The sequence below is a fragment of the Lissotriton helveticus genome, chromosome 10, assembly GCF_964261635.1.
Source record: "Lissotriton helveticus chromosome 10, aLisHel1.1, whole genome shotgun sequence".
Classification (NCBI taxonomy): domain Eukaryota; kingdom Metazoa; phylum Chordata; class Amphibia; order Caudata; family Salamandridae; genus Lissotriton; species Lissotriton helveticus.
In genome coordinates, this window is record NC_136071.1 from 997,099,036 (window position 1) to 997,125,978 (window position 26,943).

General features: G+C 44.6%; 1 protein-coding gene across 1 annotated transcript in view; it reads left to right on the forward strand.

Annotated features, from left to right (window-relative positions):
* The first annotated feature begins 995 nt into the window (after window positions 1-995).
* TMEM196 (transmembrane protein 196) overlaps window positions 996-26,943 on the forward strand; it is a 413,699-nt gene continuing 387,751 nt past the window's right edge. Inside the window, exon 1 of the mRNA XM_078664414.1 lies at window positions 996-1,432. Coding sequence (XP_078520540.1) covers window positions 1,268-1,432 — 165 coding nt within the window. The 5' untranslated portion in view covers window positions 996-1,267. The remainder of the gene's footprint in view (window positions 1,433-26,943) is intronic.

The window sequence follows — 26,943 nt, forward strand, 5'->3', positions numbered from 1 at the left end:
TCCTTGTTTAATATTCTCACGCCCTGAAATAAAGCGGGGGAGCCCATGGCGGACTTCAGGGGATATTTCCAGTAGAGCGCTGGCTTGGTTGTCTCTCCCTCTTACCCACGTCTCGGCCGAAAGATGACTTTGATTCCCGCCACTTACTCTTCTGTGACAAATGATCCATCGCGGGTTCTTCATTTTCTCCGTGAGGCTTCGCAGATAATCAACCGCCTCCACCCAGCGTTCCCTCATAATAACTTAACGCAAAGGCATTCTGCTCGCCCCCCTGCTTTTCAGGGAAATACTTACATAAATCACCCGAGACAGAAGTGACGTGTTGTCTTCAAATTAAAGAGAGTATTGGTATGCATTTATCAGTTTGCTGTGGCTGCCTCCGGAAATCTACGTGATGACTGAATATGTCTATGATGACAGAGTCCACTCCACGTTTCCCATCTTTCTCTTAACTGCCTTGCAACGGCATGTGAGGATGAGGAGTACTTTCCTTTTCCAAAACCGTAAGCCCTTGAGGGCATCCAGCTCTGCCAACTCCATGCCGCATCTTCCATTTCACCATCCACTATGAGTAAAATTATCCCGTGGCGGTTTTACAAGTCACTCCCACCAACAAAGTTGCTGAGCGAATAGCCGGCGCGAGGCAAAGTGCAGCAATGTCAATAGTGCCTGTGCGGCGCGTGCAGATACTTTGCTAAAGCCACTTTGGTCCCTGCAGAGGAGCCTTATCTAATCCCCTTTTCAGAACTAATGGGCGTCCTGGCGTATGGGCACAGGCAGAGCGATTCTGAACAAATCACGAGTGCCACTGGATCGTGCGGGTGCTTTCCACGCGGTTGCCTGCGGGCTTCCACGAACACCCTCTCGAGCTTACGTGGGGACCAGTATCCTGTCGGCTCTAGCCTCCGGGCCAGCAGATGCTGCTGCTGAATTGAAGTCACCCGCCCTGCTCAGGCCTGGCGCGCGCTGGAATGACATCAGCACTTGGACAGCGGCAGACAAACTCTGCCTAGCTCAGGCACACGGTGAGGCTTCCAGCGAGGGCACCGGCCACTCATTAAAATAACGGTGAGCGTGCTGCAACAAAATAAGCTATTGGAGCATACACCGAAACTCAGATATTCTGCAATCAACTCGCCTTTTAGTACGCTCTGCCGCTGACAAAGAAATAAAACTTTACAGCTGAGGGCTGAAGACAGAAGACGCAACCTGCGAGGCGTGTTTGGTTTCTTTTGCCGGAACTGAGAGGGATGATGCCCACGGGAGGATGTGCACCAGCGGCCAGGTCATCGGCAGTCTCCTGGCGCTCTCGGTGCTGGAGATAGGGCTGGGGGTGTCCAGCGTGGCCGTGGGGGCGGTCACCTTCATCAAGGTGCGGTCGGAGCTGAAGCCTCAGCTGGGAGACTCCTCTCCGGTATGGAGCGGGCTGTGTGTACGTTCTCCATTTCATTATTTTGTTTTAACTCTTGACAGTGTGCCATTGTGTAGTTCGAAATACCGCTCCGGGCAGTCCCCGAGGTTCCAAACTGCATGCCCTGCTTGGGACGGGTGCCTCCTGTGTGCATGTGAATCCAATGCTCTTTCACAGCTTACATTCTTTTAATGTGTGGTTTCTTAAGTCTAACTTTATTTCAGTCAGACGTGCAAACGCGTCCTCGAGCAAAATATGTTTATGAAATATGCATTGGCACTCTCAAACCGTGGTCAGGGCATGTCCCCTATAGTAGTTGGCGGGGTATTTATTAATCTTTCATTCTGCCAGATATTGATGTTTACCATCTTTCGGTGCATTATCTTACACCAGGTGCAGCAGTAATTGAAGACTGGCTTAGATTTTCAAATACGTGCCGAGTGCTTAATTTGTGACAGGGTTGCATATGTGATAACGACACTCATTTTTTTGAACTGGGACGCATTCTTCATCTTCAGACTTTGACCTAGACCAAGAGAGATAAAGACGGAAAATGAGTATAAAGGAGGAAGAAAAATATAGAAAAAGAGAGACAGAAAGAGAAAGAAGGGATGTGAAAGAACATGTAAGAGAGAAATGCAGAGACAGGAAGTGTAGGGTGGAATAAAAGGCATGCAGTAGAATTAGGACGTGGCTATCTTTGTTGGGTCCCTCCCACTCCATCAATATGCAGTAGAACCTGTGGAATGCTTTTAAGAAAACCCTTAGGCTTTTGAACTCTAGCTTTTTTTTTTTTTTTACAATTTAAGCACTGAGCAAAGCATGTACCATAAATCTTTGGGACTGGTTTCTGCTTTTCAAATCTGCATGCAGCCATGGGGGGGTCACAGAGGGTTGAAGCGGGGCAAGAACTACCCATCTGTTAATTTTACCTTAGACTCGAACTGTCTGTTGCCATCATTGGTAGGAGGATACAGCATCTTGGAACCCATGTAGCATTCCTATTCCAATCAGGGACGTGTGGTCTGTGAAGGAAAATATCATTTGTGATGCAACCTATTTACTTATAGGCCACATCGCAAAGTTTCTATTCACAGAGGGTCACAAAACAGCCTACCTAATGAATATTAGCTAGGCTGCTTACAATTTGAAACCCAATGTGAATAGAGGGATTCAGGCTGCAGGGGACAATCAATCAGCATTTGAAGAGTGTGGGACTGACACCCCTGGGAGTATTTGGGTGGTGGAGTGTAAGGTCTCCATTGGAAAGCCAGGCCTTGAGGAAACGGCGGGAAGAGGGAAGAAACGAGTAGAAGAAGGCAACACAGCGGGCAGGAAACAAGTGAGCAGGAAAGGCAAAACAGAGGGCAGAAAATGAGCAGACAAGTCAAAACAGAGGGCAGAAAATGAGTAGCAAGGCAAAACAGAGCAGGAGAGGGCAAAACAGAGGGCAGAACAGGCCAAACAGAGGGCAGAACAGGCCAAACAAAGGGCAGAGAAACAAAACAGAGGACAGAAAAGCGTGCAGAAACGGCAAAACGGAGGGCAGAAAAACCAGCAGAAAGGGCAAAAACAGAACAGAAGATGGCAAAACAAAGGGTAGAAAAATGAGCAGCAAAGACAAAACAGAGGGAGAAAATGAGCAGAAAAGGCAAAACAGAGCAGAAGAGCGCAAAACAGAGGGCAGTAAAGCTAGCAGAAAAGACAAACCAGAGGGCAGAGAAAAAGCAGAAAAGTCAAAACTGAGGGTAGAAAAAGGAGCAGAAAGACAAAACAGAGGAATAAACGAGCAGGGGGGGCACAGGCAGGGGGCAGTATGAGGGTGGACTGTGAGTAAACTGGACTGGAAAACTGTTGCAGGGTGATCTGGCATGAGAACAACTAACCTTCATCCTTGCATTTGTTTTCTCAAACAGGAAACATTTCTTTAAAAGTGGCCTATGTTCATTAAGGGTACAGGTGTTGCTTTAAAAAAAAAAAATATGTTTCCCTTTTCGTAGATATCAGAGGGAGCAGGCAGTGGGCCTCTACAGTGGACCTGCAGTGGAGAGTCTGACATGATTCACTAAGGGATTCCCCTTTGTGAATCCCCACTAACAAACCACTAATACATTCCTTTCCAAATCACAAATAGGAGGAAGATGCCTCTTTCATGCCCCCTCATTTTTGCGTTTCAGAAATGATCACAACAGCCATTGCATAAGCCACTCAGAATGTTCTGACTTGCTAAAGGGCTTTTGTGTATTAAGAAAAGTAATTTTGCATTAGCAATCCCTGATAATGTGTGATTTGTATGCTTTGTGACCATAAAGTGCTTTATACATTGAGCCCCTTGAACAACGCTAGAGTAATAATGTCTTGCAGAAATAGTTGCTTATATTGCTTATACTAAAATATAAACTCAGAAAACTATCCTATATAGTTATTTTTCATGTCGTTACTTTCTCAGCACATCTGGGCTTTCTGGCATTTTGCAAGGCAAACACATGATTCAAACAATGTCAAATGCTCTGTATTTCTACTGTCAGTGGCAGTTGTCCTGCCTTATTTAGCAGCAGCAGATGTTTCAACCTCATACATTTACGAATGAATGGATCACACCAGTAAATTATAGACTGTGGGGAATCCAGGAGATTTACACATCTTACTGATTTTCAGAATACTTAAAATTCCGACTTCCACTTTTGGTCTGGCCCCAAAGGCTTTGGTCATCTGGGCCCCATTTTGGCCAACTTCATTTGGAAGGTCAGTCTTGTTGTCTGAAATCCTGATTTCCCAAATCAGGGTGTGTTTAGTGAATGTTAGAAATGGAGTTTCTGAAGGGTAAGCTGCATCAGTGCTTCATGTCTGCCTCTGGTTACAGGTGATGGCACTGGAAATCATTTTGGGGGGCCTGGGAAATATCATGCTGAGAACAGCCCTACTCTCTAGGATGGAGTTAAGAGGACTTGCATGGTTGGGTCATTTGCAGCCCATGCAGCTTTAAATGCTACCCCCTTACCCTGCAGCATGCCGAAAAAATGTGAATGTAGCAGAATGACCAGTTTGCAGGGCTTAATGTGTGCCAGTGGTCGCAGTTGGTGGGCAGGGTCACTCATTTTTAGGGATCAATACTATTTTTTCAGTATTAGACCTTGGCCCAGGACATGAGAGGGAAAGGGAGAACAAAGAGGGAAAAGAAGGATAGACAAATAGTGACAAATGGCGATAGTGTGGAATGTACACAAGTGAGGTAAAGAGACTGCAAGTGGAGGATAGTGCAAGAAAGTGGAATATGATGGAATCAAGTCTAGCAGCCTTAATAGTCAGCTACACCGTGCATTCGGCAGTGCCAGCGGTAAGCACCCAACAAAGACGTGTGTTCCTGCATTTATTTTTGCCCAGAGTAAGCACTGGCACATTATAAAAGCAGCAGTGGGTAATACGCAAAACAAAAGACCTAATTGTGCCACTTCTGACTGTGGTGCAAATGAGATTGGCTTCACACAGCAGTATTTTATAGAATATCTAGTTGAAATGAAGCAGAAACAATTTTGAAACTATATGGGCACATTCACTTTCCCGTTACCCAGACTTATGTTGGACGTTTCTCCCTCCAACACGGGCATTGATGGAATTGCTTACAAAAATACCCCAAATCAAAAATGGCTCCTCTCATGAAGATACTTTGTCAGGGAAGCCTCTTTCATCATGGGGGAAACTGAAAATGCATCTAAGAGAAACAACCGCCACACTGGTAAATTACATTTCTGCTGCTCAACCTCTTTAGACCAGATCTAATGGCCTTTTGTGGCGTTGAGTACTAACAGAAAATCCACTGATTTTTGGAAGAAGTGTTTACTTCTCATGAGAATCCACTAGTGGAATGTACACCACTTAACCACGCCTACAGTGAAACAAACTCTACTACATGTTTCCTCTTCTGATTTCGCACTTCCTCCAAAAATATTGAGCTCTAAGTAGACACGAACCATCTGCTTACAACTGAGTCATGTCCTCAATTCCAGAATGAGTCATGAACAAACGTTAAACAAATCTTCGGTGTTTTACTTTGTTTTAGAGCAACTTCGTGTGGACGTTTAACATTGCTTTGGGTAGATTATAACGTTGGTGATCCATCCGTGCGCTGAATGCATAAACAAGTGATCTAGAGAAAGGAGCCGTCGTTAATCTAGAGATACAGAGGAGAATGCCTTTCTAGCGCCTTGATCAACTGTCCTTACCTTGTTGAGCTTGGTTTACAAGGTCCCGAAGTCAGGACGATGAATCAGCGTTGCCGACTCGCAGCTTCCCCGTACTGGATGTATTTATTAGGCCTAAGGGAGAACACTGTAGTGTGTCCTATAAATATCCCTTACCGGCACTGCAGTGAAAGTGCTTTCTGCTGAGACATGGAGTCTGCAGGGAATAGCAAGCCTCCAGCTCAGCAGAATGCAATACACAGTGGGCGCCACTGTGACTCCTGTCCTTCAATGGGACAGCTCCCAGGTAGGAAGGAGCGCACGCGCACTCCAGGTGGCCGGAAGTCAGGGCTGCAGGAGGTATGCCCAGTTAATACTGAATTTCCTGCTTCATGCAACTTCCACACAAAGAGCAGGGCGTCAAATTCAGACATTTTTATTATTATAGGAACATCTGACAGGACGCAATGGAGGGTTTTCCGTTTGGACTGGCAGCTCACAAAGTGAAAGAACAACCCGTGTAACCCCCGTTAGCATGGCCATGACATACATGTTCTACAATGTCTCACAGGAAATTCCACTGGGCATTTTATGAGTTGCAGGGACCTTGATGGCATGAAAGTATGCATTCAAAATTGTCAATGGAGTCCGTGGAACGCACAGTGTGCACATTTGAACTTTTCTGGTGTTTCCACATACTGCACAACTTCTCGTTCTGGCTCGTTCTGTTTTATTAATATATGCACTTATCAACAAAGACAAATTATTACATATTTATGAATGTGATCTGTTTTGTCATTCTTTTATAATTTATAATGGTTCATATGTCTCACTAAAACGTAATGGACATTTGATGTGCTGCATTGTCCACTTAGCACTAATAGCCACTTGCGGCAAAAGATGCTCTGTAAAAATGGCGGACTTTAACCCATAAACAAGCATGCAATCCTACACCACAGCCCGTCCGATCACAGCAGTGAGTTTTGTTTGCTTTGACGCATACCCCCAGTAGAGGTCAAGGGTAATAGGTAAAATGCTCTTTTTTCAGACAGGCATTTATTGTGAGCCCTGCCCAATCCTTCCTAATCCCATTGATTCAAATCTCCTACTTTGAAAATCTATTAAAATCGAAATACTTACATTACTGTGTAAAGAGTGCAGCACTTTTGCTTCGGAATTTAAGTACTCGCCCTAAACCCATACCCCAAAGATGGAGGATAAATCCCGTGACATAGAAGACCAGATTATAAAAAAAAATCCAAACTCATCTCAAGGGATGCGCACATCTGGAAGAGACCTCTGTAGCATTGTTGCAGACCCGGTGAGCTGCAGTCAAATCGAGCATACATGGGTCGTTGATTAAAGGTTCTGCAACTGCCTGGGGGCAACTTGCAAGATGCAGTTGGGTCTGGAGAAAAAAAGATGTATACAAGAAAAATGCCTTTCCCTCTATTTACTTTTCATTCACATGTATACAATACACATCAATCTATTGCATATATAGTTACGAAATCAACATAAAAAATGTGTTTATCCTTGTGTGGTTTTATCTTTGGAAGGTTAGTTTATCAGAGCACTGCCAGTCTTAAATAGGTATATCGTTTCATTGAAGGAAACATCAAAGGATAATAATGATAAACATTCTATTAGTGCTCCAAACGTGACCATGTGAAAACCATCACCAGTGAGATTGTGGTGAGTGGAGGGGCGCAAGTTAAAAGATGTTGTTTCTCTTTTTTCTAAAAAAAAAAAAACCTGTGATTTTTCTAAAAAAAATCAAACAGTGATTGAACAACTCCTGTATGATATGAAACTAGTTAGTCATTGAAATGATTACAAATGATTCCAATATATTGGACCAAACTTTAACACAAGTCTATGATTAGAGCGAGCGCAGTGGCCGTATCACTTAGGTTATTCAAAACCTAATCATTAATCCCACTTAGAAGGAGCTACCTTAGGGGTGTGGACAACAGTGGCTTCAAGGACCCCCGTTAACTGATCTCAGTAGGTTAGATGACCAGATAGCTTCATATTTTCCATGTCTCTGATCGTCCTGCTTGCTTTCAATGTATATCGTCAACGTGTTTAACTAGGTGAAACTGCATACCCCCAAGTAATTGCAGAGAAATGTGTGAAAAAGGGCATTGGTCACCCATGGACCAACATTACTAGAACAGAAAAGCCAATAAGTCTGGAGTTGGCTGCTAGCCTACTTGGCAATTCTTCTTTTGTTTTGCCACGGTTTTTGCAAAACTTTATTGTTTGGGAAAATGTCAGGCCCTCATAAATCTAAAAAAAAAAAAAATGCTTCAGGCAAAAACATTTTTGGGGTCTAAAACAAACATCCCATTACCATTGTACTCAATGGTGCTAAATACTTAAAAAGTCATTCATTCTGGCATGGACTGCAGTAAAAAAAGGAAAGAAATGACAAAAACAAGAAAGAAAGAGAAGGGAAAGAGAACAAGATTGAGAAAAATACATTACGAAAAAGAAAGAAGAAAAGAGACGAAAATAGCAAATGAAAGAAAGAAGGAAAGAAAAAAGAATCTGGAAAGAAGGCAAGAATGAAAGAAATAAACAAAATACGAAAGAACAGAAGAAAGAAAAAGAAAAAAGGAAAAGAAAGAGAGTAAAAGAAAAAAGAAAGAAGAAAGAAAGAAAGAAAGAAGGAAAGCGAGAGAAAGAAAGAAAGAAAGAAAGAAAGAAAGAAAGAAAGAAAGAAAGAAAAAGTGAAGGCAAGAGAAGGAATGAGAGAAACAAACAAGAATGAAAGAATGCAAGAATGAAAGGAGTAGTGAAAGAAAAAAGAAAGAAATTAAGAAAGAGCATGGAAGAAAGAAAAAAGAAAGAAGGAACAGTTTAAAATTGTTACAATATGTTATGATGTGAAATAGCAGCAGTCAGAAAAGAACATCATTGGCAGCAGATAGAATCTGAAAAAGATGGAATGTGCATCAGTAGCATCCTTCTATCACACCAGTCTCTAAACACAAAATGACACTAAAGTAATTATACAGTAAAAACACTGGCACTGAATGGAACTAGTTTGTTTGTAAGTGTGCTCCGTGTGAGAAAGCAAAATGCAGCCACTCAAAGTGACGTTAACAAGTGGTTTAAGTAGGTTAAGTAGGTTGACCCGCTGCCCCATATGATGTACTGGGCAGGAGCAAACTGTGAAGTACTCAACAACAGACCAATAGACGAAGAGAGGTGACTGAAAACCCTTACATTTTTCTCGGGTTGAAGTCTCAAGCAAACCATAAATTAACCTGTTCCCAACCCTAGGGTAGCTTGGCTCAGAGCAGTCAGGGTTAACTCAGAGGTAATGTGTAAAGCATTTGTGCAACACTTCAAACAGTAACACAATGAAAACCGACCACAAAAAGACCCCACACAAGTTGAGAAAAATAAAACAAGACCTAATAAAAAAAACAAGACAGAAATGCCCAAAATCCCATCAGTTGAACCAACTGGAGTTATGATTTTTTAAGATTTTAGGTAAAAATAGCACCAGAAAGTGGCAACAGTGGTCATCTGGTCATGCTAACCCAAAGCCCCAAAATCAGGCTGACCACGATGGAACGCAGGTCATTTAGTCACCACGTTAAGCAGGCTGAAGTTTACCTTTTCAAACTCCATGGCAAAGGTCCTGTTTATGCCGGAGGGGGCTGCGAGGAGCAGGGAGAGAGTCACTGGAGGTTGCCGGTGTAGCGTGAAGGTAAACATGAAAATGGTCCTAGACTTATAATTAATACTCAAAATGAATCAATTATTTGACAGCTATTAGTATATTGGAATTAATCCTGAGCAAAAAGAGAGCGAAATGTTCTTGTCTATGCATATATATACAATGTACCCATTCAAATGTTCCAAGAGATGCTCATGCCGAACATCTACATTTATTTGAATATTTACAATTTCTTAAAAAACTTTATACATACATCAATGAAAGAACTGCCAGGCGCAGTAGCAAGGTGCAGGAAAAAAGTGCTTGTGTGAAAGGAAAGATAAATAGAAGGAAGATTTAATAATTCACATTAAAGGAATAAGGTACAATTCCTTATAACAGAAACCTGACCCAACAAAAACTAATTCAAAAACATTATCTTTAAGTAAGGGGAAAAAAGGGGGGGGGGAGATTCAGGTTTTCAGAAGAGGGGATGGAAGGATGTCGACGTTTCGACCCTGGCGCATTGGTGGGTAGATTAGCACCTCAGCTATGGGTCTTCATCAGGACTGGGGCGGACAGGGGGACCTAAGCGGTAGCAGAAAGCACTTCAAATCGATGGGCCACCAGTCAATGATGTGCTCCACCAGCCAAAACTTATCTAGTAGATCACCTCAAGTCTATCAATGACGAGGTTAGATAGAAATCACTTTCCAAAGGCGTATGAGTGTATTTTTTGAGGGCACTCAAAAACGATTCTGCATCAGAAAAAAACAAATTTCCCCGTCAATTCTGTTAAGGATCTTGAACCAAATGTGGTAATCTCCAGTAGCACAGGACAGAATATATTCTTAGAGCAGTCTCTCATCAGGCTCTTAAGATATTATGTTTGTCAGCTAAATTCTATCCTTCGAAAACGCTGTGTGACTCCAGCCGCATCCGGATACAACACCCTGTCAGGGGCATTCAGTACAGGTGCTGTAATCATGGCCTCGCTGTGGGTGTAAAAGACTTTCTGGCAGACATCTGTCCAGATCACCTTCTTGCACTGCTTCCTAGAAGTCCGCTTAGTTAAGTGGGCCTGGAAGATGGACTGAGATGCAGCTCAAGTGGCTAAGAATAATTCAAGCATTTCATCTATCACCTTGTTGGTTTTGCATTTGATGTCCAAAGTGGGTAGCTTGTGTACCGGTTCAGGAAGGACCTGGTCGGGCATTTCGAGCTGGACTGCTCCTACAATGAGCGAAGTCAAGACTTATCTGCATATGACCGAGTCCAAATTGAGGTGGTATGGGGTGAAAAATGGTGGAATGGGATGCAGCCTGAGCAATTGCCAGTGGCCGAGATTGATTAAAGCATTCTACCCATCACCATGTTTTTCCAATAGATGCCCTAAGTGTGAAGATATGCTCAGACATGGGTCCCAGGCTCACTGCACCACTGGAACCATGTGGGTGAAACCAGTCCTGGATTGTTTCTGTTCTGGTTCAGGGAGGACCTTTCCTCCTGGCAGTTCAGGCTGGACTGTTCCCATGAGAAACAGAATCAAGGCTGATTTTATTTTGGCTGGGTCCAAACTGAGGTGGCCTGGGGGGTGAAAAATCATGGATTGGGATGCCACTTAAGCGACTGTCAATGGCTGAGATTATTTCAAGCATTCCATCCATCACCTTGTTGGTTTTAAACTTTCAAAAATTGGCATTTTCAGAATTGAGATTTAAAATCTAACTTTACTATCAAAGACGTTTTTAAAGTACAGTTCAGTAAGTAACAAACAGGATATTTCCAACTTCTTCTTATCAAACATTATTACTTATTAAATGTAATAAGGTAACACAATGTTATCCGATGGGAGAGATAGGACTCACAGTAGTGAAAAACATATATTTGACTTTTTTACTACTAGGGCATGCAAAACTTAAAAGTATGCACATGTCTACCTTTTTCAAAAACAATGCACCCTGCCTTATGGGATGTCTAGTGCCTACCCTAGCGGTGGTGTATATGTATCAAAAATGAAGTTTTAGGCTTGGCACCACATTTTTCTTGCCAAGTCAAATTGGTAGTTTAAAGAGGCACACAAGCAGCAGTGACAGGCCTGAGGAATATTTTAAGGGGCTACAGAGGATTTATATGTGAATTAAATATGCCAATTAGGTGTAGGGTGATTTTCCCATGTTTTAGTGAGTAAGCCCAAGCACTTAAGCACTGCCCAGCAGTGTTAAATTGTACAGAATCATAAGGCCAACAAAATGACTTCAGCAAAAACAGGAGTGGAGAAGGCAAAACATTTGAGGAAACCCCACCGTAAGGCTGACAGTTCTAACATATATCAGTACGAATTAATGACTTTGTACACTTGCATGCTTTAATAAGGAAAAATACAGAGCTACTAGTTAATGGGCAACCATTCCCCTGAATGGAGTTGTCATCCAAAGGTCTATTGACTTTGAAGCTAATCAAATCTGAATGAATCTTAAAGACCTTCAGAAGTTCATTTTGTCAAGACTGGGACCTTTGTGGGCCGCTGTCCGCGCAATGCGTGGTATTTGGTGATCCCCGGCCGCGCAATGCGTAGAACTTAGCACCACTGCTATCGGAACTACAATTCCCAGATGGCCATGGTCACGTGGCGCAGGACGTCAGCGGCACAACCCCGGAATTTAAACCAGGAACGGGAGACGAATGGTGCCGATAATTTTTCCCGTGTGTGAGTCGAGGTGGAAGGAGGAAGTATCGACGGAGCCACAGTGAGTAGCTTGTTCGTGTGTATGCCGGCTGGACCCCGAGACAAGCGGAACGGCGCTGCGTCCTTGTTTGATTGGCATACACGGCTGTGTATGTCAGAACCCTGTGAGTCCTGGCTCTATTTGTGAAGGTTTTCCCCTGCTGCAGAGAATAGGGGCTGCGTTCTCCTACAGGGGAGGAGACTCTTGTGTTTTGGAGCAAACAATAACGAACTCTGTAAAAGCAAGTCGGATACTTGCAACTTGGGTATTGAACTTACTCTTCAGGTCTCACTCGAGTGGGAACATATTAGTATTCAAGGAAGAGTGCCCTTATGACTCCGAGTTGCGGTGTGCAAACTTTTCTTTAAAGACACTTTATCGTTTGTTTTGGAAGGCTGGGAAAGAAGGTGCTGAGAACCTTCAACATATCATTTATTATTTGTTGCCTGCAACCTTTTTGTGCTTTCTTCACGGTGCAGGAGAGGAATAAACAAAGGGGGGGTGCCTGAGTACACAGAAGAGGTGGCGCAAAGCAGAACACTGTCAGAAAGTGGTATTTGAGGAGCTGTAAGAAGCTTATGAAAGCGGTAAAAAGGATATCTAATCTTATGTTTACTCTTGTTCCTTTGTTTAGCTGATTGCTGCCACAGAGAGGACCCTTACCTCCCTCTCCTGTATACAGCTCAAGTTATTTTCCTTTTCAGGTATGAATAGGTTTGGGTAAGAAGGGAGGTGGTCTACAGGGATCGCGATTCAGAGTTGTAGAGTAGAGAGGGAGGGGTGTGATTCTAAACACCTTGTCTTTCTCGTTTCAGATCTCCCTCCCCGCTGTTCCCTTCCTTCCCTGCGCTCGCGGAATCCTCCTGTTGGTCTGTGATATATACCGGGCCGCGGGGTGGTTGCGTGTGTGTAGGGATAGGTCTCTCATCACAGCCCCGAGGAGAATTGTGGCAGAGCCTGACAGAATTATCAGCCCACGAAAACTGTCCTCCTCTTGGCTGTGTTGACGGAGAATGGCCTCACTTGACGATGTTTTGGCGGCCTTGGCTTTAGTTCAGACGGAACTGGCTGCCTCCAATAGAGAGGTCGCTGCTTCCAGAACAGAAAACGCTCAACTGCGAGCTCGCATGGATAGGATGCAGGGGAACCCGTTTGACGCAGGGGCCAGTTCCACTTCCCCCCCTTCCTTGGTCGTAGAAATGCCCACACAAATACCGCTGGCTTCCCCTGAGAGGTTTTACGGGGACAACAAGAAGGTGCAGGTTTTCATGACACAAATCCTCCTACATTTCATGTGCAAACCAAAAATGTTTTCAACAAATCAGGCCAGGGTGGCATTTTTGATTTCATATCTTGGTGGGGAGGCAGCGCAATGGGCGGTCCCCGTAGTAAGAAGAGACGATCCCTTGTTATACGATTGGGATGAATTCAGGATAGAATTCGAAAAAACATTCGACCGTAGAGCGGAAACATTCTCAGCAGACCGTGCGTTATTAGTACTTAAACAAGGCACAATGGATTTGGTGTCTTATTTGAACAATTTCCGTCGCTTGGTAGCCGAAACAGACTGGCCTGAGGTCAAACAATCCGCCTTATTCTACCAAGGACTGAATGACGAGATGAAAGACGTCGTTGCGCACATAGACCCGCAACCACGTACTTGTTCTGCGCTTATAGAACTAGCGCTCCGTCTGGACCACAGAATCAGGGAGCGCAAATGCGAACTACGAAAGAAAGAACCGGTAGTGGTGGTTCATGAGCGAGGAGGAGGTGGCGAGAAACCTACTTCAGCACAAGATGCAATGGAAATAGGAGCTGTCCGGGCTTCCTTGTCTTTCAGCGAAAAAGAGCATCGCAGAAAGAATGGCCTCTGTTTGTATTGCGGGAAGAAGGGACACTACCTACGAGAGTGTCCAGTGAAACCAAAACCTGGAAGGTTTAGGACCAGTCAAGTCGCAGCCGGAACCCTAGAGAAGAGGTCGGAAAACTCCAATGCTTGAGAGTGGAAGGAGGGGAACCCTCAAGCAGAACTATCATCCCTTCTGTTACGCCTTGTTGCGATCAAGAACGGAGTCATGTATTTCTGTCCATGTCACTGGTGATGGAGACCGGAGAAAAGGAAGTCAAGGCCATGGTGGACTCCGGAGCCACCGGGTGTTTTATGGATTATACTGAAGCAAAAAGGTTGGGGATACCACTCATAGTAAAGACCACCCGGAACCAGTATATGCTGTAGACGGTAGCGAACTGATTGCAGGACCCATTAAATACCACACCCCAGAATATCGGTGTATATGCAATAATATGCACCAGGAAACTATTACATTCAACATCATACAAGCACCCCAGTATGGCATCATATTGGGGCTTCCATGGCTTCAAAAACATGAACCATACATCCATTGGACATCGAGGACGATCAATTTCGTCTCGGAGTATTGCAAAGAGCATTGTTTGGTGACTGCTGAGAGTCCATCCCAAACCCTAGCCAGAGTATATGACATTGCCACAGCAGCTGAAAAAGAAGTAACCCTTCCGTCGTGTTATTCTGCCTTCTCTTCAGTATTCAGTGAAGAACAGGCGGAGGCTCTTCCGCCTCACAGAGCCTTCGATTGTCGGATCGATCTCGTTCCGGGAGCGGTCGTGCCAAATGGCAGACTATACGCTCTTACGGTGCCGGAAACCGAATACTTGAGAGCATATTTGGATAAGTACTTGGCTCTTGGGTACATTCGCCCTTCCAGATCACCAGCCTCGTCGCCGATGTTCTTTATTCCAAAGGCCAATGGCGACAAAAGGTGCTGCATCGACTACCGCGCCCTAAACACCATCACGATCAAGAATCAATACCCATTGCCCCTGATTCCGGTTTTATTAGAACAAGTCAGAACAGCCACAATTTACACCAAGCTGGACCTGCGAGGGGCATACCACCTGGTTCACATTAAAAGGGGTGATGAATGGAAAACGGCATTCAAGACGCGGTATGGGTTTTTTGAATATCTAGTGATGCCCTTCGGGTTGTGTAACGCCCCAGCCGCGTTCCAGTATTTTTTGAATGAGGTATTACGAGAGTTCCTAGATCTCTTTGTAGTCGTCTACATCGACGACATCTTGGTATATTCCAACACCACGAACGAACACCAAGGACACGTGAGCAGAGTGCTGGAAGCACCGATGAAACACCATCTGTACTGTAAAATCACGAAATGCGAGTTTCACATGACCACCGTCGAATTCTTGGGAGTGATGCTTACGCCTTCAGGCCAGGTAATGGCTGAGAGGAAAGTCAAGGCCATAAAGGACTGGCCCCGTCCGCGTACAGTTAAAGATATCCAGTGTCTCCTAGGATTTGCTAACTTTTATAGACGGTTTATTGGTGGATTTTCTGCCCTAGTGACACCTTTAACACGTCTGACAAGAAAGAATGTCCTGTTTCTTTGGAATGACGAGACGCAGCAGGCGTTCGATAACTTGAAAGAAGCCTTCGTCAGTGCCCCGATCTTGACCCACGCCAACCCCGAATTGCCGTTTATCGTGGAAGCAGACGCGTCTGAAGTTGCGTTGGGGGCGGTTCTCTCACAAAGGCAGGAAAAGACCGGAATCCTACACCCTATCGCCTACATGTCTCGAAAACTCAGCCCGGCGGAGGTACATTACACCATTGCCGAAAAAGAGCTTCTGGCAATACGAGACGCCATCTTGGAGTGGCGGCATTGGTTGTTGGGGGCGATCCATCAGGTCACGGTCTATACGGATCACCGTAACCTGCAATTTATTAGAGCTGCACGTCACCTTACCCCCAGGCAACTACGCTGGATGCTGTTCTTTGAAGAGTACCGTTTCATAGTTACGTACCGACCGGGAGTAAACAACAAGAAGGCGGACGCTTTGACACGGCAAGAACATCCTGGGTTGCATACTGTGACCCCGAACAGAGCGATCATAGACCCAGCTAAAGTGGTGTGTGTAACACAATCCAGTGACTTTGTTCAAGCAGTACGTTCAGGGATCCAGTCATGTGTTTGGAGAACATGGCTTCGTCAACACCCAGAGTGGAAGGTGAGACAAGGGGTAGCCATGAAAGGAAAAAAAGTGCTAGTACCAACAAAAGCCCTACAACGAACTGTGTTCCAATGGTGCCATGACTTACCTAGTGCTGGACATATGGGACATGTGAAAACTCTGGAAAAAGCATTAAGACAGTTTTGGTGGCCCTCCATCCGGCAGGATTTGAGTCTTTGGGTTCTATTCATAAATTGCTTCTGACTGTTCCATCCTACAAGAGGAAGCGTCTTGGAGGCAGCTGCTTTGACCTTCTGGCAGCTGGTTTTTGGAACTCCCTTCCCCTCCATTTGAAACTGAATGACAACATCCTCAGTTTTAGACATTCCTTGAAAACCTGGCTCTTCACTCAGGCGCACGGTTGAGCTGCTCCCCCTCCCCTGTGACCCTGCGCTTGCTCCTTCCTACAGCGCTATGAAGCCCCCGGGCGTACGAGCGCTTACAAATACCTATTAACATTAACATTAACAGTGTGTGCAATGTGCCAGAATGAAATTGGATAGGCAACGACCCCAGGGGTTCTTGCAACCATTACCCACGCCTGAAAAGCCTTGGGAAAGCTTCTCAGTGGACTTCATAGTGGGCCTACCTAAAGACCAAGGGAAAACGGCCATTATAGTGGTGGTGGACTACCTCACAAAAATGGGACACTTTATCGCTTGTGAACAAGTACCTACAGCGGGGCGTTTAGCTCTTCTCCTATTGACACACATCGTTAGGTTACACGGTCTCCCGAAAGTGATAGTGTCAGACAGGGGGGCTCAATTCACTGCAGGGTTCTGGAAAGCGTGGTGTGCTGGGTTACACATATCATCTTCCCTGTCCACCAGTTTTCACCCCGAGTCGGATGGTCAAACCGAGAGGCTTAACCAGTCCCTGAAACAATATCTCCGTTGCTATGTTCAGGCAGATACAGATTCCTGGGTGGATTGGTTATGGGTGGCGGAGCTGGCATATAACAGCACACAACATTACTCAACAGGCTATTCCCCTTTTCTTTGCACTTATGGCCACCACCCGAGGGTGAATCCCTTGCTTCTCCCCAGTCACGAGGTCAGGCTGCCAGACGTCAAGGCACGATTGTTGCGCGTTCGCAAGATCCTTCTGGCAGCGCGCAGGAATCTTGTTCGGGCCAAGACACGGTACAAGAAGCATGCGGATAGTCACCGTAGACCTTGTCCTGTGTATAAGAAGGGGGATCTGGTATGGTTATCCACTAAGCATATCAGATTCCGGAAACAGAGTGTGTTCAACCCTAGGTTCATTGGACCTTATAAGGTGGTGAAACTGGTGAACCCGGTTGCGGTGAGGTTGAGGCTTCCTGCTCATTTCAAAATCCACCCCGTGTTTCATGTGACCCTCCTGAAGCCCTCTCGGGTTCCTGTTCGTCGACCCCCTGTGCCAGTTTGGGTACAACAGGATAGGGAGTTCGAGGTATTGAGGGTGTTGGACTCTAGGAGGGTGAGGGGGCGGCTCCACTATCTGCTTTCCTGGAAGGGTTTTGGGCCGGAGGAAAACTCTTGGGAACCCGCTGGGTCTGTGCATGCTCCCCGTCTGGTGTCCCGGTTCCACCGTCTCCATCCGGAGCGTCCTGCTCCTGGACAGCGTCCCTTGTAAGGGGGGATGTACTGTCAAGACTGGGACCTTTGTGGGCTGCTGTCCGCGCAATGCGTGGTATTTGGTGATCCCCGGCCGCGCAATGCGTAGAACTTAGCAACCACTGCTATCGGAACTACAATTCCCAGATGGCCATGGTCACGTGGCGCAGGACGTCAGCGGCACAACCCCCGAATTTAAACCAGGAACCGGAGACGAATGGTGCCGATAATTTTTCCCGTGTGTGAGTCGAGGTGGAAGGAGGAAGTATCGACGGAGCCACAGTGAGTAGCTTGTTCGTGTGTATGCCGGCTGGACCCCGAGACAAGCGGAACGGCGCTGCGTCCTTGTTTGATTGGCATACACGGCTGTGTATGTCAGAACCCTGTGAGTCCTGGCTCTATTTGTGAAGGTTTGCCCCTGCTGCAGAGAATAGCGGCTGCGTTCTCCTACAGGAGAGGAGACTCTTGTGTTTTGGAGCAAACAATAACGAACTCTGTAAAAGCAAGTCGGATACTTGCAACTTGGGTATTGAACTTACTCTTCAGGTCTCACTCGAGTGGGAACATATTAGTATTCAAGGAAGAGTGCCCTTATGACTCTGAGTTGCGGTGTGCAAACTTTTCTTTAAAGACACTTTATCGTTTGTTTTGGAAGGCTGGGAAAGAAGGTGCTGAGAACCTTCAACATATCATTTATTATTTGTTGCCTGCAACCTTTTTGTGCTTTCTTCATGGTTCAGGAGAGGAATAAACGAAGGGGGTGCCTGAGTACACAGAAGAGGTGGCGCAAAGCAGAACACTGTCAGAAAGTGGTATGTGAGGAGCTGTAAGAAGCTTATGAAAGCTGTAAAAAGGATATCTAATCTTATGTTTACTCTTGTTCCTTTGTTTAGCTGATTGCTGCTCAAGTTATTTTCCTTTTCAGGTATGAATAGGTTTGGGTAAGAAGGGAGGTGGTCTACAGGGATCGCGATTCAGAGTTGTAGAGTAGAGAGGGAGGGGTGCGATTCTAAACACCTTGTCTTTCTCGTTTCAGATCTCCCTCCCCGCTGTTCCCTTCCTTCCCCGCGCTCGCGGAATCCTCCTGTTGGTCTGTGATATATACCGGGCCGCGGGGTGGTTGCGTGTGTGTAGGGATAGGTCTCTCATCACAGCCCCGAGGAGAATTGTGGCAGAGCCTGACACATTTGATCCGGAAAGGACATACTTATAATATAAATGTTACTGGACAGTCATAACAGTCAACTATAAGAAGCATATAAACGTTCACATAAAAATGAACCTCCTGCATAACTGGCACTTATCATCTTCTAATGTTCACAGGGCAAATTTGTGCCCTGACTCATTTTGTTGGAGAAGTGGAATTATCAATGGGGCACTATACACTTAGGGCCTAATTCCAATCTTGGTCGGAAGGTCTCCGAGTCGGATTTGGTTTTACCTAAACTGATCCAGAGCACTTGTTTCTAACCGACTCATTCCCAATTCCGAAAGACCAAGTACGATGCTTGGAAACCCTTAGCGCTGACAAATCGTTTCCGAAAGGCATACAAAGAGATAGAGCCCTCTGGAGCCGAATCGTACAGCTCTATGGAGTAGGTTTTTCTAAGCGAGCAAGTACGATGAACGAATCAGACAGCCTTTATGATTCCTTTTGCCCAGATCAGCAAGACTGCCGGGATTGGTCCTTGGGGGCTCGTAGCAGGCAAAGCGGGGCTGTGGGGGTACCCATGGGTTTTCCCTTTCTAACCATGCACAGTGTGGCAGGCACCAAATGGTGCTTGCCACTGGGTGCACGAATATTCCCAACCACCCCTTTTGTCAGTGCAAGCCTGTGTACGCATTCGGTACACAGGCTCCCATTGAAGTGAATGGGAGTACAACTAAATGGTATCCGGATGCACTCAAATGCATCGTACTTGTTTGGTTGGAGTCCCCTGACACAAATCGTATGGAAGCATTCCGGACACGATTCGGTCCTAATGCTTTCGAACGAGATCAGAATCGGCCCCATAGACTGGTACTGCCTAGAACAGTTGATAGTAAAATGTTTAGACTACATCTACATTGAAGGAAACAGGTGAACTTGCTTACGTATCCTCCACCTTCGTGATCTTATATGATGCAATCAATGTGCAAGGAATTGGAAATCATTGATAAAAGTAGATTGGTACATCATTAGCAATTGCAAAAATGTGTATATTGCGAAGATTGGGAATGAATCAGAGGTTTGATGCTCCTACCGTTGCACAACAGATTAATTTGCAGGGTTAATGGTTAATTAAAGATCTTCAATGTGATATGGAGTTATTTTCTCTATGACTCTAAGTTGGCTTGAGGGATATCAACCGTAATGGGTGTCATAATATGCTAGTGAAAGATATAACATATGGATCTTTGTCCCACTAGTGGTATTCAGTCTCATTCTGGGAGAAGGGATATAAGGCTCAAGAAGTGTGAGGCAGGCACATTTTTCTGTCACTATTCATATCACCAGAGAGGCCTGTTCTTGACCTTTTTATGTTTTCAAAATGCTGAATTGATCCCGATGTATTTTTTAAGCCTGTAGGTGGGCACATCAGCCTAACACTTGTAACACAAAGCTTATTATAAGAACAGTAAGGTAGGGCTTGGTGTTATATCTCGGTTCAGGAAGTAATCCATCTGTATTCTCCTTTAGGTCATGTCTCCTATTCTTCACTCCTTCAATGGGAAAGCTATGCGCATCGAGCTCACTTAGGTCATAAGTAAGACACTATCAAACTATTGTAGGTAAACTATTCTCATGCATGCTTCCTGATCTTGGATTCTATAATCTTATATTTGGCTTAGTAATATTACCTAGTAACCAACCCACTTCAATTTAAAATTGTCCCACAGCTTCACTGTGAACATACTGGACATAACTGAAAAGTTTTTCAGAAAGGCATATGGAGTGTTTTTTTATAGCCTTGTTGTACACCTTTCTAAGGAGGGCAATTTTTTGTTTGTCCCTTTCTACTTTGTGTAGGGCAGATTTTAAGTCAGAGTATGCTTTAGTGCAGGCTTTATTGAACCATCCTTTAATTTTATCCTTCTTTTTCTGTAGAATACTGAGGGCGTCTTTTACTGCTCTTGTTATAGCCCCGAAATTGCTTAGAATTTTGTGATAAGAAGAGGTATTATCTAAGCATTTCTCTATAGATTTGAGGGAGTTTTTTACCACCTCTGTTGTGATCTGGAGTGGGTCAACTCTATCCCACTTAAGCGAGTACCCATTCAACCTATTCAGGGTCCGATTTTTTGTCCAAGTATTCTAGCTGAATCGTTCCTATTTTGTTTATGAGGATATAGTAAAGTAACGCTATTTGGAAAGTGGTCGCTGGTAGCATTGTCATGAGTTTTAAAATTCAGAAGGCGGGACGCAGCATTCCTTGATATGAATATAAAATATATAATAGTGCTGGCTCCTCTGCCATTAAAGGTCTGTGTCAGCGGAACCGGGGGTACCACTAGTTCATTGGCCAAACCAAGTTCCAGAATGAATAATATCTCATTCAGGCAGTCCCCACTTATTGTATGTGGGAATTGTGTTATATTATTCCTATTTTCATCTGTCAGACCACAGGATAAATTATCGTTATGCTCACATGGGGTTTAATTAAAGTCTCTGCCCAATATTACGGAAACATTTTTAGTATTCTTGTATTTAACATCCATTAAGATGGAACAGATCTCTTTTAGAGCTACAATCAGCAGGGCCTTATGCATATTGTTATAAAAATTGACCAACACATAAGTGTCATATTTGTTCAAGCCAAGGATAATTATTTGAAAGTTTGGTTGCAGTTTAAGAGGGACTATTTCTTTGAACTCTAAAAGATTAGAGATAAATGTTATCAGGCCTCCTTTAGCTCTCCCTGAGGTAGAGGCGATCACAGGTGAGAAATAGGTCCTATATCCCTCCAAGGGTATGGCGGAAATGGTCCAAGTCTCTTGTAGGCAGAACACCTTGAAATTTCTAGAGAATCTAAACCATGAGTCGTTGACCATTTTGGAACGCAGACCTGCTACGTTCCAATTGATGATATTAACTCCAGATTCGCTAGGAATGCCTTTCTGTGTAGTGCCGTGTTCGATGGAACCCCCTTGGGTGGCAGGGTTAGTCGCATCCCCTAAACTCCCCTGTTCTAGGAGAGTGTTACTATGTGTCACTGGCCCTATGCTCTCTGATATACAGCAATGTTGAAGAATCTGAGGATCGAGTTTGCAGCTAGTTGCCATGGTACAGGGTCGCAAATTAGGATTTGAGGGGTATTCCAAAAGAGAGAAACCAGGCTTGATTGGTTCTTCCTGTATCCCACATTGTGTAAATTCTATTTTGGCCAGTCAATCTGTTTCCTCCAAGCCAGATAGCACATTGCACCTGTTAAAAGTTGGGGCATTGTTGGAGTAACCTTGAATTTGTTCAACCTTTCTAGTATTACATTCACTCACATCCCTAATGCAGGGTGCATAAAAGAAACCAAGAGGTAATACATTGACGCCACCCATTACTAGTGAATTATTGCCTTCCGCCCAAAAGATTTTCTTCACAAGCAAAGGTGTTTTAAATGTTAAGACAATACAATCACCTGCGAGCATTTTCCCCCGAGTTCCAACCTACTCTACCCTGCTCGCCATCTTAAACTTGGTAAAAAGTTGTTGGGGTAGTCCTGTCCTCCTACCTAGTCAACAGAGTGATTTATTTCTCAGCGATTCCCAGGTTTCTTTTTCTGATGTACCCTTTTTTGGGACATTTGCCAGAATAATTATATAAGGGGTTACATCAGGCGATAAATCTAGATGTTGGTCTATTGCAAGTTTGTCCACGGAATTACCTGAGAGGAGGGGTCCCAAATGTTGATGGGTCTGTGGCAGAGGGATAGGGCCGGTCAACATCTCCTATCCTCGTGGTGTCCCTGTACCCATTCCCTAGCTCTATGGTGGTTGATAGTTTGCTCATGCTGATCTGTGAAGAAGGATCATTTCTAGAGACATTTGCACTGTCTAAGGGATTAGCCAACTTCCCAGCACTCATTTTTTGGGAGCTTGTATCTGTCTCACATAATTGCCTGCGTTGAATGTTATTGCCTCTATTTACCCCACCTGACTCAGCAGTTGTCAGGTTCCTGTCTTAACCTTGAATAATTTTAATAGACATGGACTCTTCAATGAGGGTCAGTCTAGCGCCCATTTTCTCTAATGTGATTCTCACGTAAAGATCCAGTCTTTCAACCAAGGTTGTTAAATTCTTCAAGTCGCCACTATGGGCTTCACATCTTTTACTAGCATCTTCTTTACCCTTGTGGGAACCTTCTCTTGACCCTGCTCTTTTTTTCCCTTGTTGACCCTGTCTCGTTTCAGTGAGCGAGATGGTTTTCAATTGATTTTTGCCACCCTCACCTGTGACTTGTTCAGTAATCATTTTCTCCCCAGGGGCTGGATTTTTTTGCTTCTTCTGCGGAGGTAGCAGCGAGGAATCAGATTCACTTGATACAATCTCCTCAGGAAGCTGCTGGATACAGCCATTTAGGACTGTGTTGGACTTTAATCCACGCCCTAAAGTGTCTGAGACTTTGGGTTGTTCAAGTTCAGGAATTGTGCACGATGTACCTGCCGCTAGTGACTCTTCTACAGAGGATATCTGCTTGTCCAGGGCCCCCATTGCCCCTGTGAGATAACTCAATAGAGTTTGTTGTGTGTCGTTAGGAGCTCGTGTTATTACTCCGGGCTTGGGAATTGGCATCTTTCTTTTACCCATGACTAGTTGTGTTGTAGAAAACAACTTTATGCTCGGGGCAGTGTGCAGGGACCCAATGTATTCCACGTAGTACTTATTACGCTTCTTACACCCCTCAAACTAATAGCCAAATTAACAGGCCCACAGTGAGTTCAAACGAACAATACAGTAGCAATGTTAGTGCAAAAATGCACTCCGCACTCAACGCAGCCACAAATACAGTGAGTCTGATCATCTTAATTAGAAAGTTCAATTCCTCACTGTCATTTTGTGCCAAGATGTCCCACACAATGGCCAAGAGAGTGGGCCCAGCCTAGGCCCATCCAGGCACAGACGGGCAAGGACGGGCAAGGACGGGCCCGCACTTGGCCCGCGCGCGTCCCGGCAAAGATTTAAAGGGCAGTCGAGTTCCCGCGAGAGTGTACTGCCTCCTGGGGATTGAAGTCCTGGGCAGTCCTGCGCTCCGCGCTCAGGGGCGGTAAACAGTTAGATGTGGCTGGCAGAAAGGTCCACGGGCTTGGCTCAGGCCCTGGGCAGCGTGATGGCAGCAAACAAAAGCAGCAGCAACTAGGTGAATGAGGGCGTCCATATAAATAAGCTGACCCTGTTCTAAAATGTACTGTTATGTCTCCCACAGTGTTCAAGATAAAGATAGGGTATTTTAGAGTTTGCTTTTTTTGTTTAAAAAAGAAATAAACTGACTTTTATTGAACTGCTTCTAACATATTTTGTGAACAACTAACTAACAGCTTTTTTGGATTTGTTTAATTTTGCACTAGTGGTTCTATTTTCATTCTTCATGTTTGCAAACATGGTCTTTCTTTCATATGAAAGAGCTACACACCAAGGATTTAAGTGATTCATGGGAAAAGCAATGGTGTAACCATGTATTATAAGGGATAAAGTACCCCTTGCCCTACATGATAAGGATATTAAATGCAGCCTCGTAGTTCCATAATCATATTAAGGAACTTCGACTTCTGACTCATTCCTCTATATGGCTATGGAACTCCTTGGTGACTTGCGATATCCTTACAATGTACGGCAGGGGTACTTTACCCCAAATATTATGCTAGGAGTACCGGGATAAAGCAGGAGGTTTAATGATAAGAAGCAATGGCCCAACTTTTCAAGACAAAGAATTTGGAGGCCAATAACAAAGCCAGTCCCCGTCACCAGATAAACAAACATTTGCAATGCAATAAGTCTCGCGTTTGGGACCTAATATGTATTTAGCTATGCAGCACATTAGCCTGGGTGCTGAATCATCCACTCTTCTTTACCATGGAGGGAAAGCAAGCACCAAACTGCGTGAGACACTAGTTATGGGAACACATGAAGAGAAATATTGCCTTTCAGTGGGAATGGTATAGTCCAAAGCACTGTTTTTAATTTTAAAGGCAGGGCCTTCGGTGGTCATATCACTGAAAATAAAAGATTTGAAAAAAATATTATTGTGTACGGGTGCTTGTAGAAGACAATTTCTATGGATTGGAATCTACAGAATGCTAAAGTGATTCTGGTATTTTATTGACCTCTGCTGGTCGTTTTCTATCAATTGAGTTAAATTGAAGCAGTTGCCAGTAAATGTAAAAAAGAAAGTCCCTCAGCAGAAAGCAATTCTGGTATTTTACTGATCTCTGCTGGTTGTTTTCTATCAAGACAGTTAAATAGAGGCAGGTGAACAGAAAAAAATGTTCCCTAAGCTGATGCAGACAAGTCCTAGGGTTGATCTCCAGAGCCCACAAAGTACATACACATATTAGTATATACTAAAGTATATATACTAAAGTATATACAAGAGGTCTCGAATGCTCGACCTCAAAACCACCACACTTGTGCATGATTTCCCAAATACTGAAAGATGTGCAAAACTGAATGTAGTTTTATACATGATCTATATAATATGTATGTGACATAAACATAAGTCACTTACAAATACTGAATCTAGTTTAATAAATGCTCTAAATAATATGCATTTGACATACACATAAGCCACTTACCAATACCAACATATTTGTATTTATGCAGATTACTCTCAACATCCTATTGAGATGTTAGTCTTAATGGAAGTAAACTGTCATGTTGTCTACCAAAGTTGTCATGCTACCCCAGCTCTGCATCTTTATCAATCATCACTCTAGTTTTTCTTTGCCCAAATGCCCAAAGTAGCTCTCCAGGACCTTTCACCTAGGGCTGGACCCGCCATTGTGCCATTCTGGCATTCTGGCATTTTTCCAGGTGACTATATGCCACAGGGCTGCTTTTAGAGCAGGATAATCTTCAACGTTCTAAGCATGTTATGTTATCGTATGTTGATTTGTTTAGTGCACTAATCACCAGTGAGGGTATCCTCATGCCTACAGGTGTGTAGGTTTTTGGTCCCCAAGGTGCTTTTATGAACAATCAGGTCTTCTGATATGTTGAGGGAGGTTGGCCATGTCTTGGGTGCAAGGTAGGACAATGAGCGACCATGAAAGTTGCCATGGCCCAATTCGAGTCACAACCTCCTTCAGACATTATTGCGGTTGATTTATATTTCCAGTCTGGCCATGCTTTACTTCAGCTTTACAAGTATTTTCCTGAACAGTAACTAAACTCTGTCACAAGTTATATAGGTTTCAAGAACCCAACAGCAGTATCAGTTTCAACAGGGCCAGCTTTAGCGCTGGCGGCCTGTTGCAACAATATTTTTTATCACCCCCCCATGACCTCCTTAGATTCCCACCTTACCAGCTGATTAAAGGGCCCCTCAGACCTCCGTAGCCCCTCTCTTGCATACATTTAGTTTGTTTCTGGCAAAGGCGGGCTTTACTAATCCACTCAGGTATCCACTATAACACCTTCACTGCGGCGGCTATTCCGCCGCAGTGCTAAGGGGGCGGGGGGCCGCGCGCGCTCACACGCTGATGACGGAACCGCTCCGTCACCAGCCTCGGGTGAGCTGTGCTGATGACGGAGCAGTTCCGCCATGGCCCCGCCCGCTTAATAGAACGCGCCATGCAGGCGCGAAATCAGCGCCGCGCAGGCCCGTCGGGCGGGCCATGACGGAACCGCTCCGTCATCAGCACAGCGCCACCGCGGCTGATGACGGAGCGGTTCCGTCATCAGCATCGATGTGGTTAAATACAGATCTATTCTTTGCAGCAGGCATATTAATCATCTGTGCTACTTTATGGCGGAAAAAAACTGCCACTAGACAAAACTCCAATATCTCTCTCTCTAGCAGAAACATTAATCTCCATTGGCTTCCGATCAAACAAAGAGCAGAATTCAAGGCCCTGACTCTGACCCATCGAGCTGTAAGGGGCAAGGGCTCTGCATATTTCTCCTCTTCCCTTCGCCCCTACAGCAACACCAGACTTCTTCGCTCCAGCTCAAAGAATTTTCTTGTCATCCCTAAATTTAAAAAGGTACGTTCAGGTGGAAGAACGTTTCAAGTAGGTGCCACCTCTCTCTGGAACAACCTTCCCCTACCCATCCGACTGATCCAAGAAGAACTACCTTTTCGAAAAGCTGTAAAAA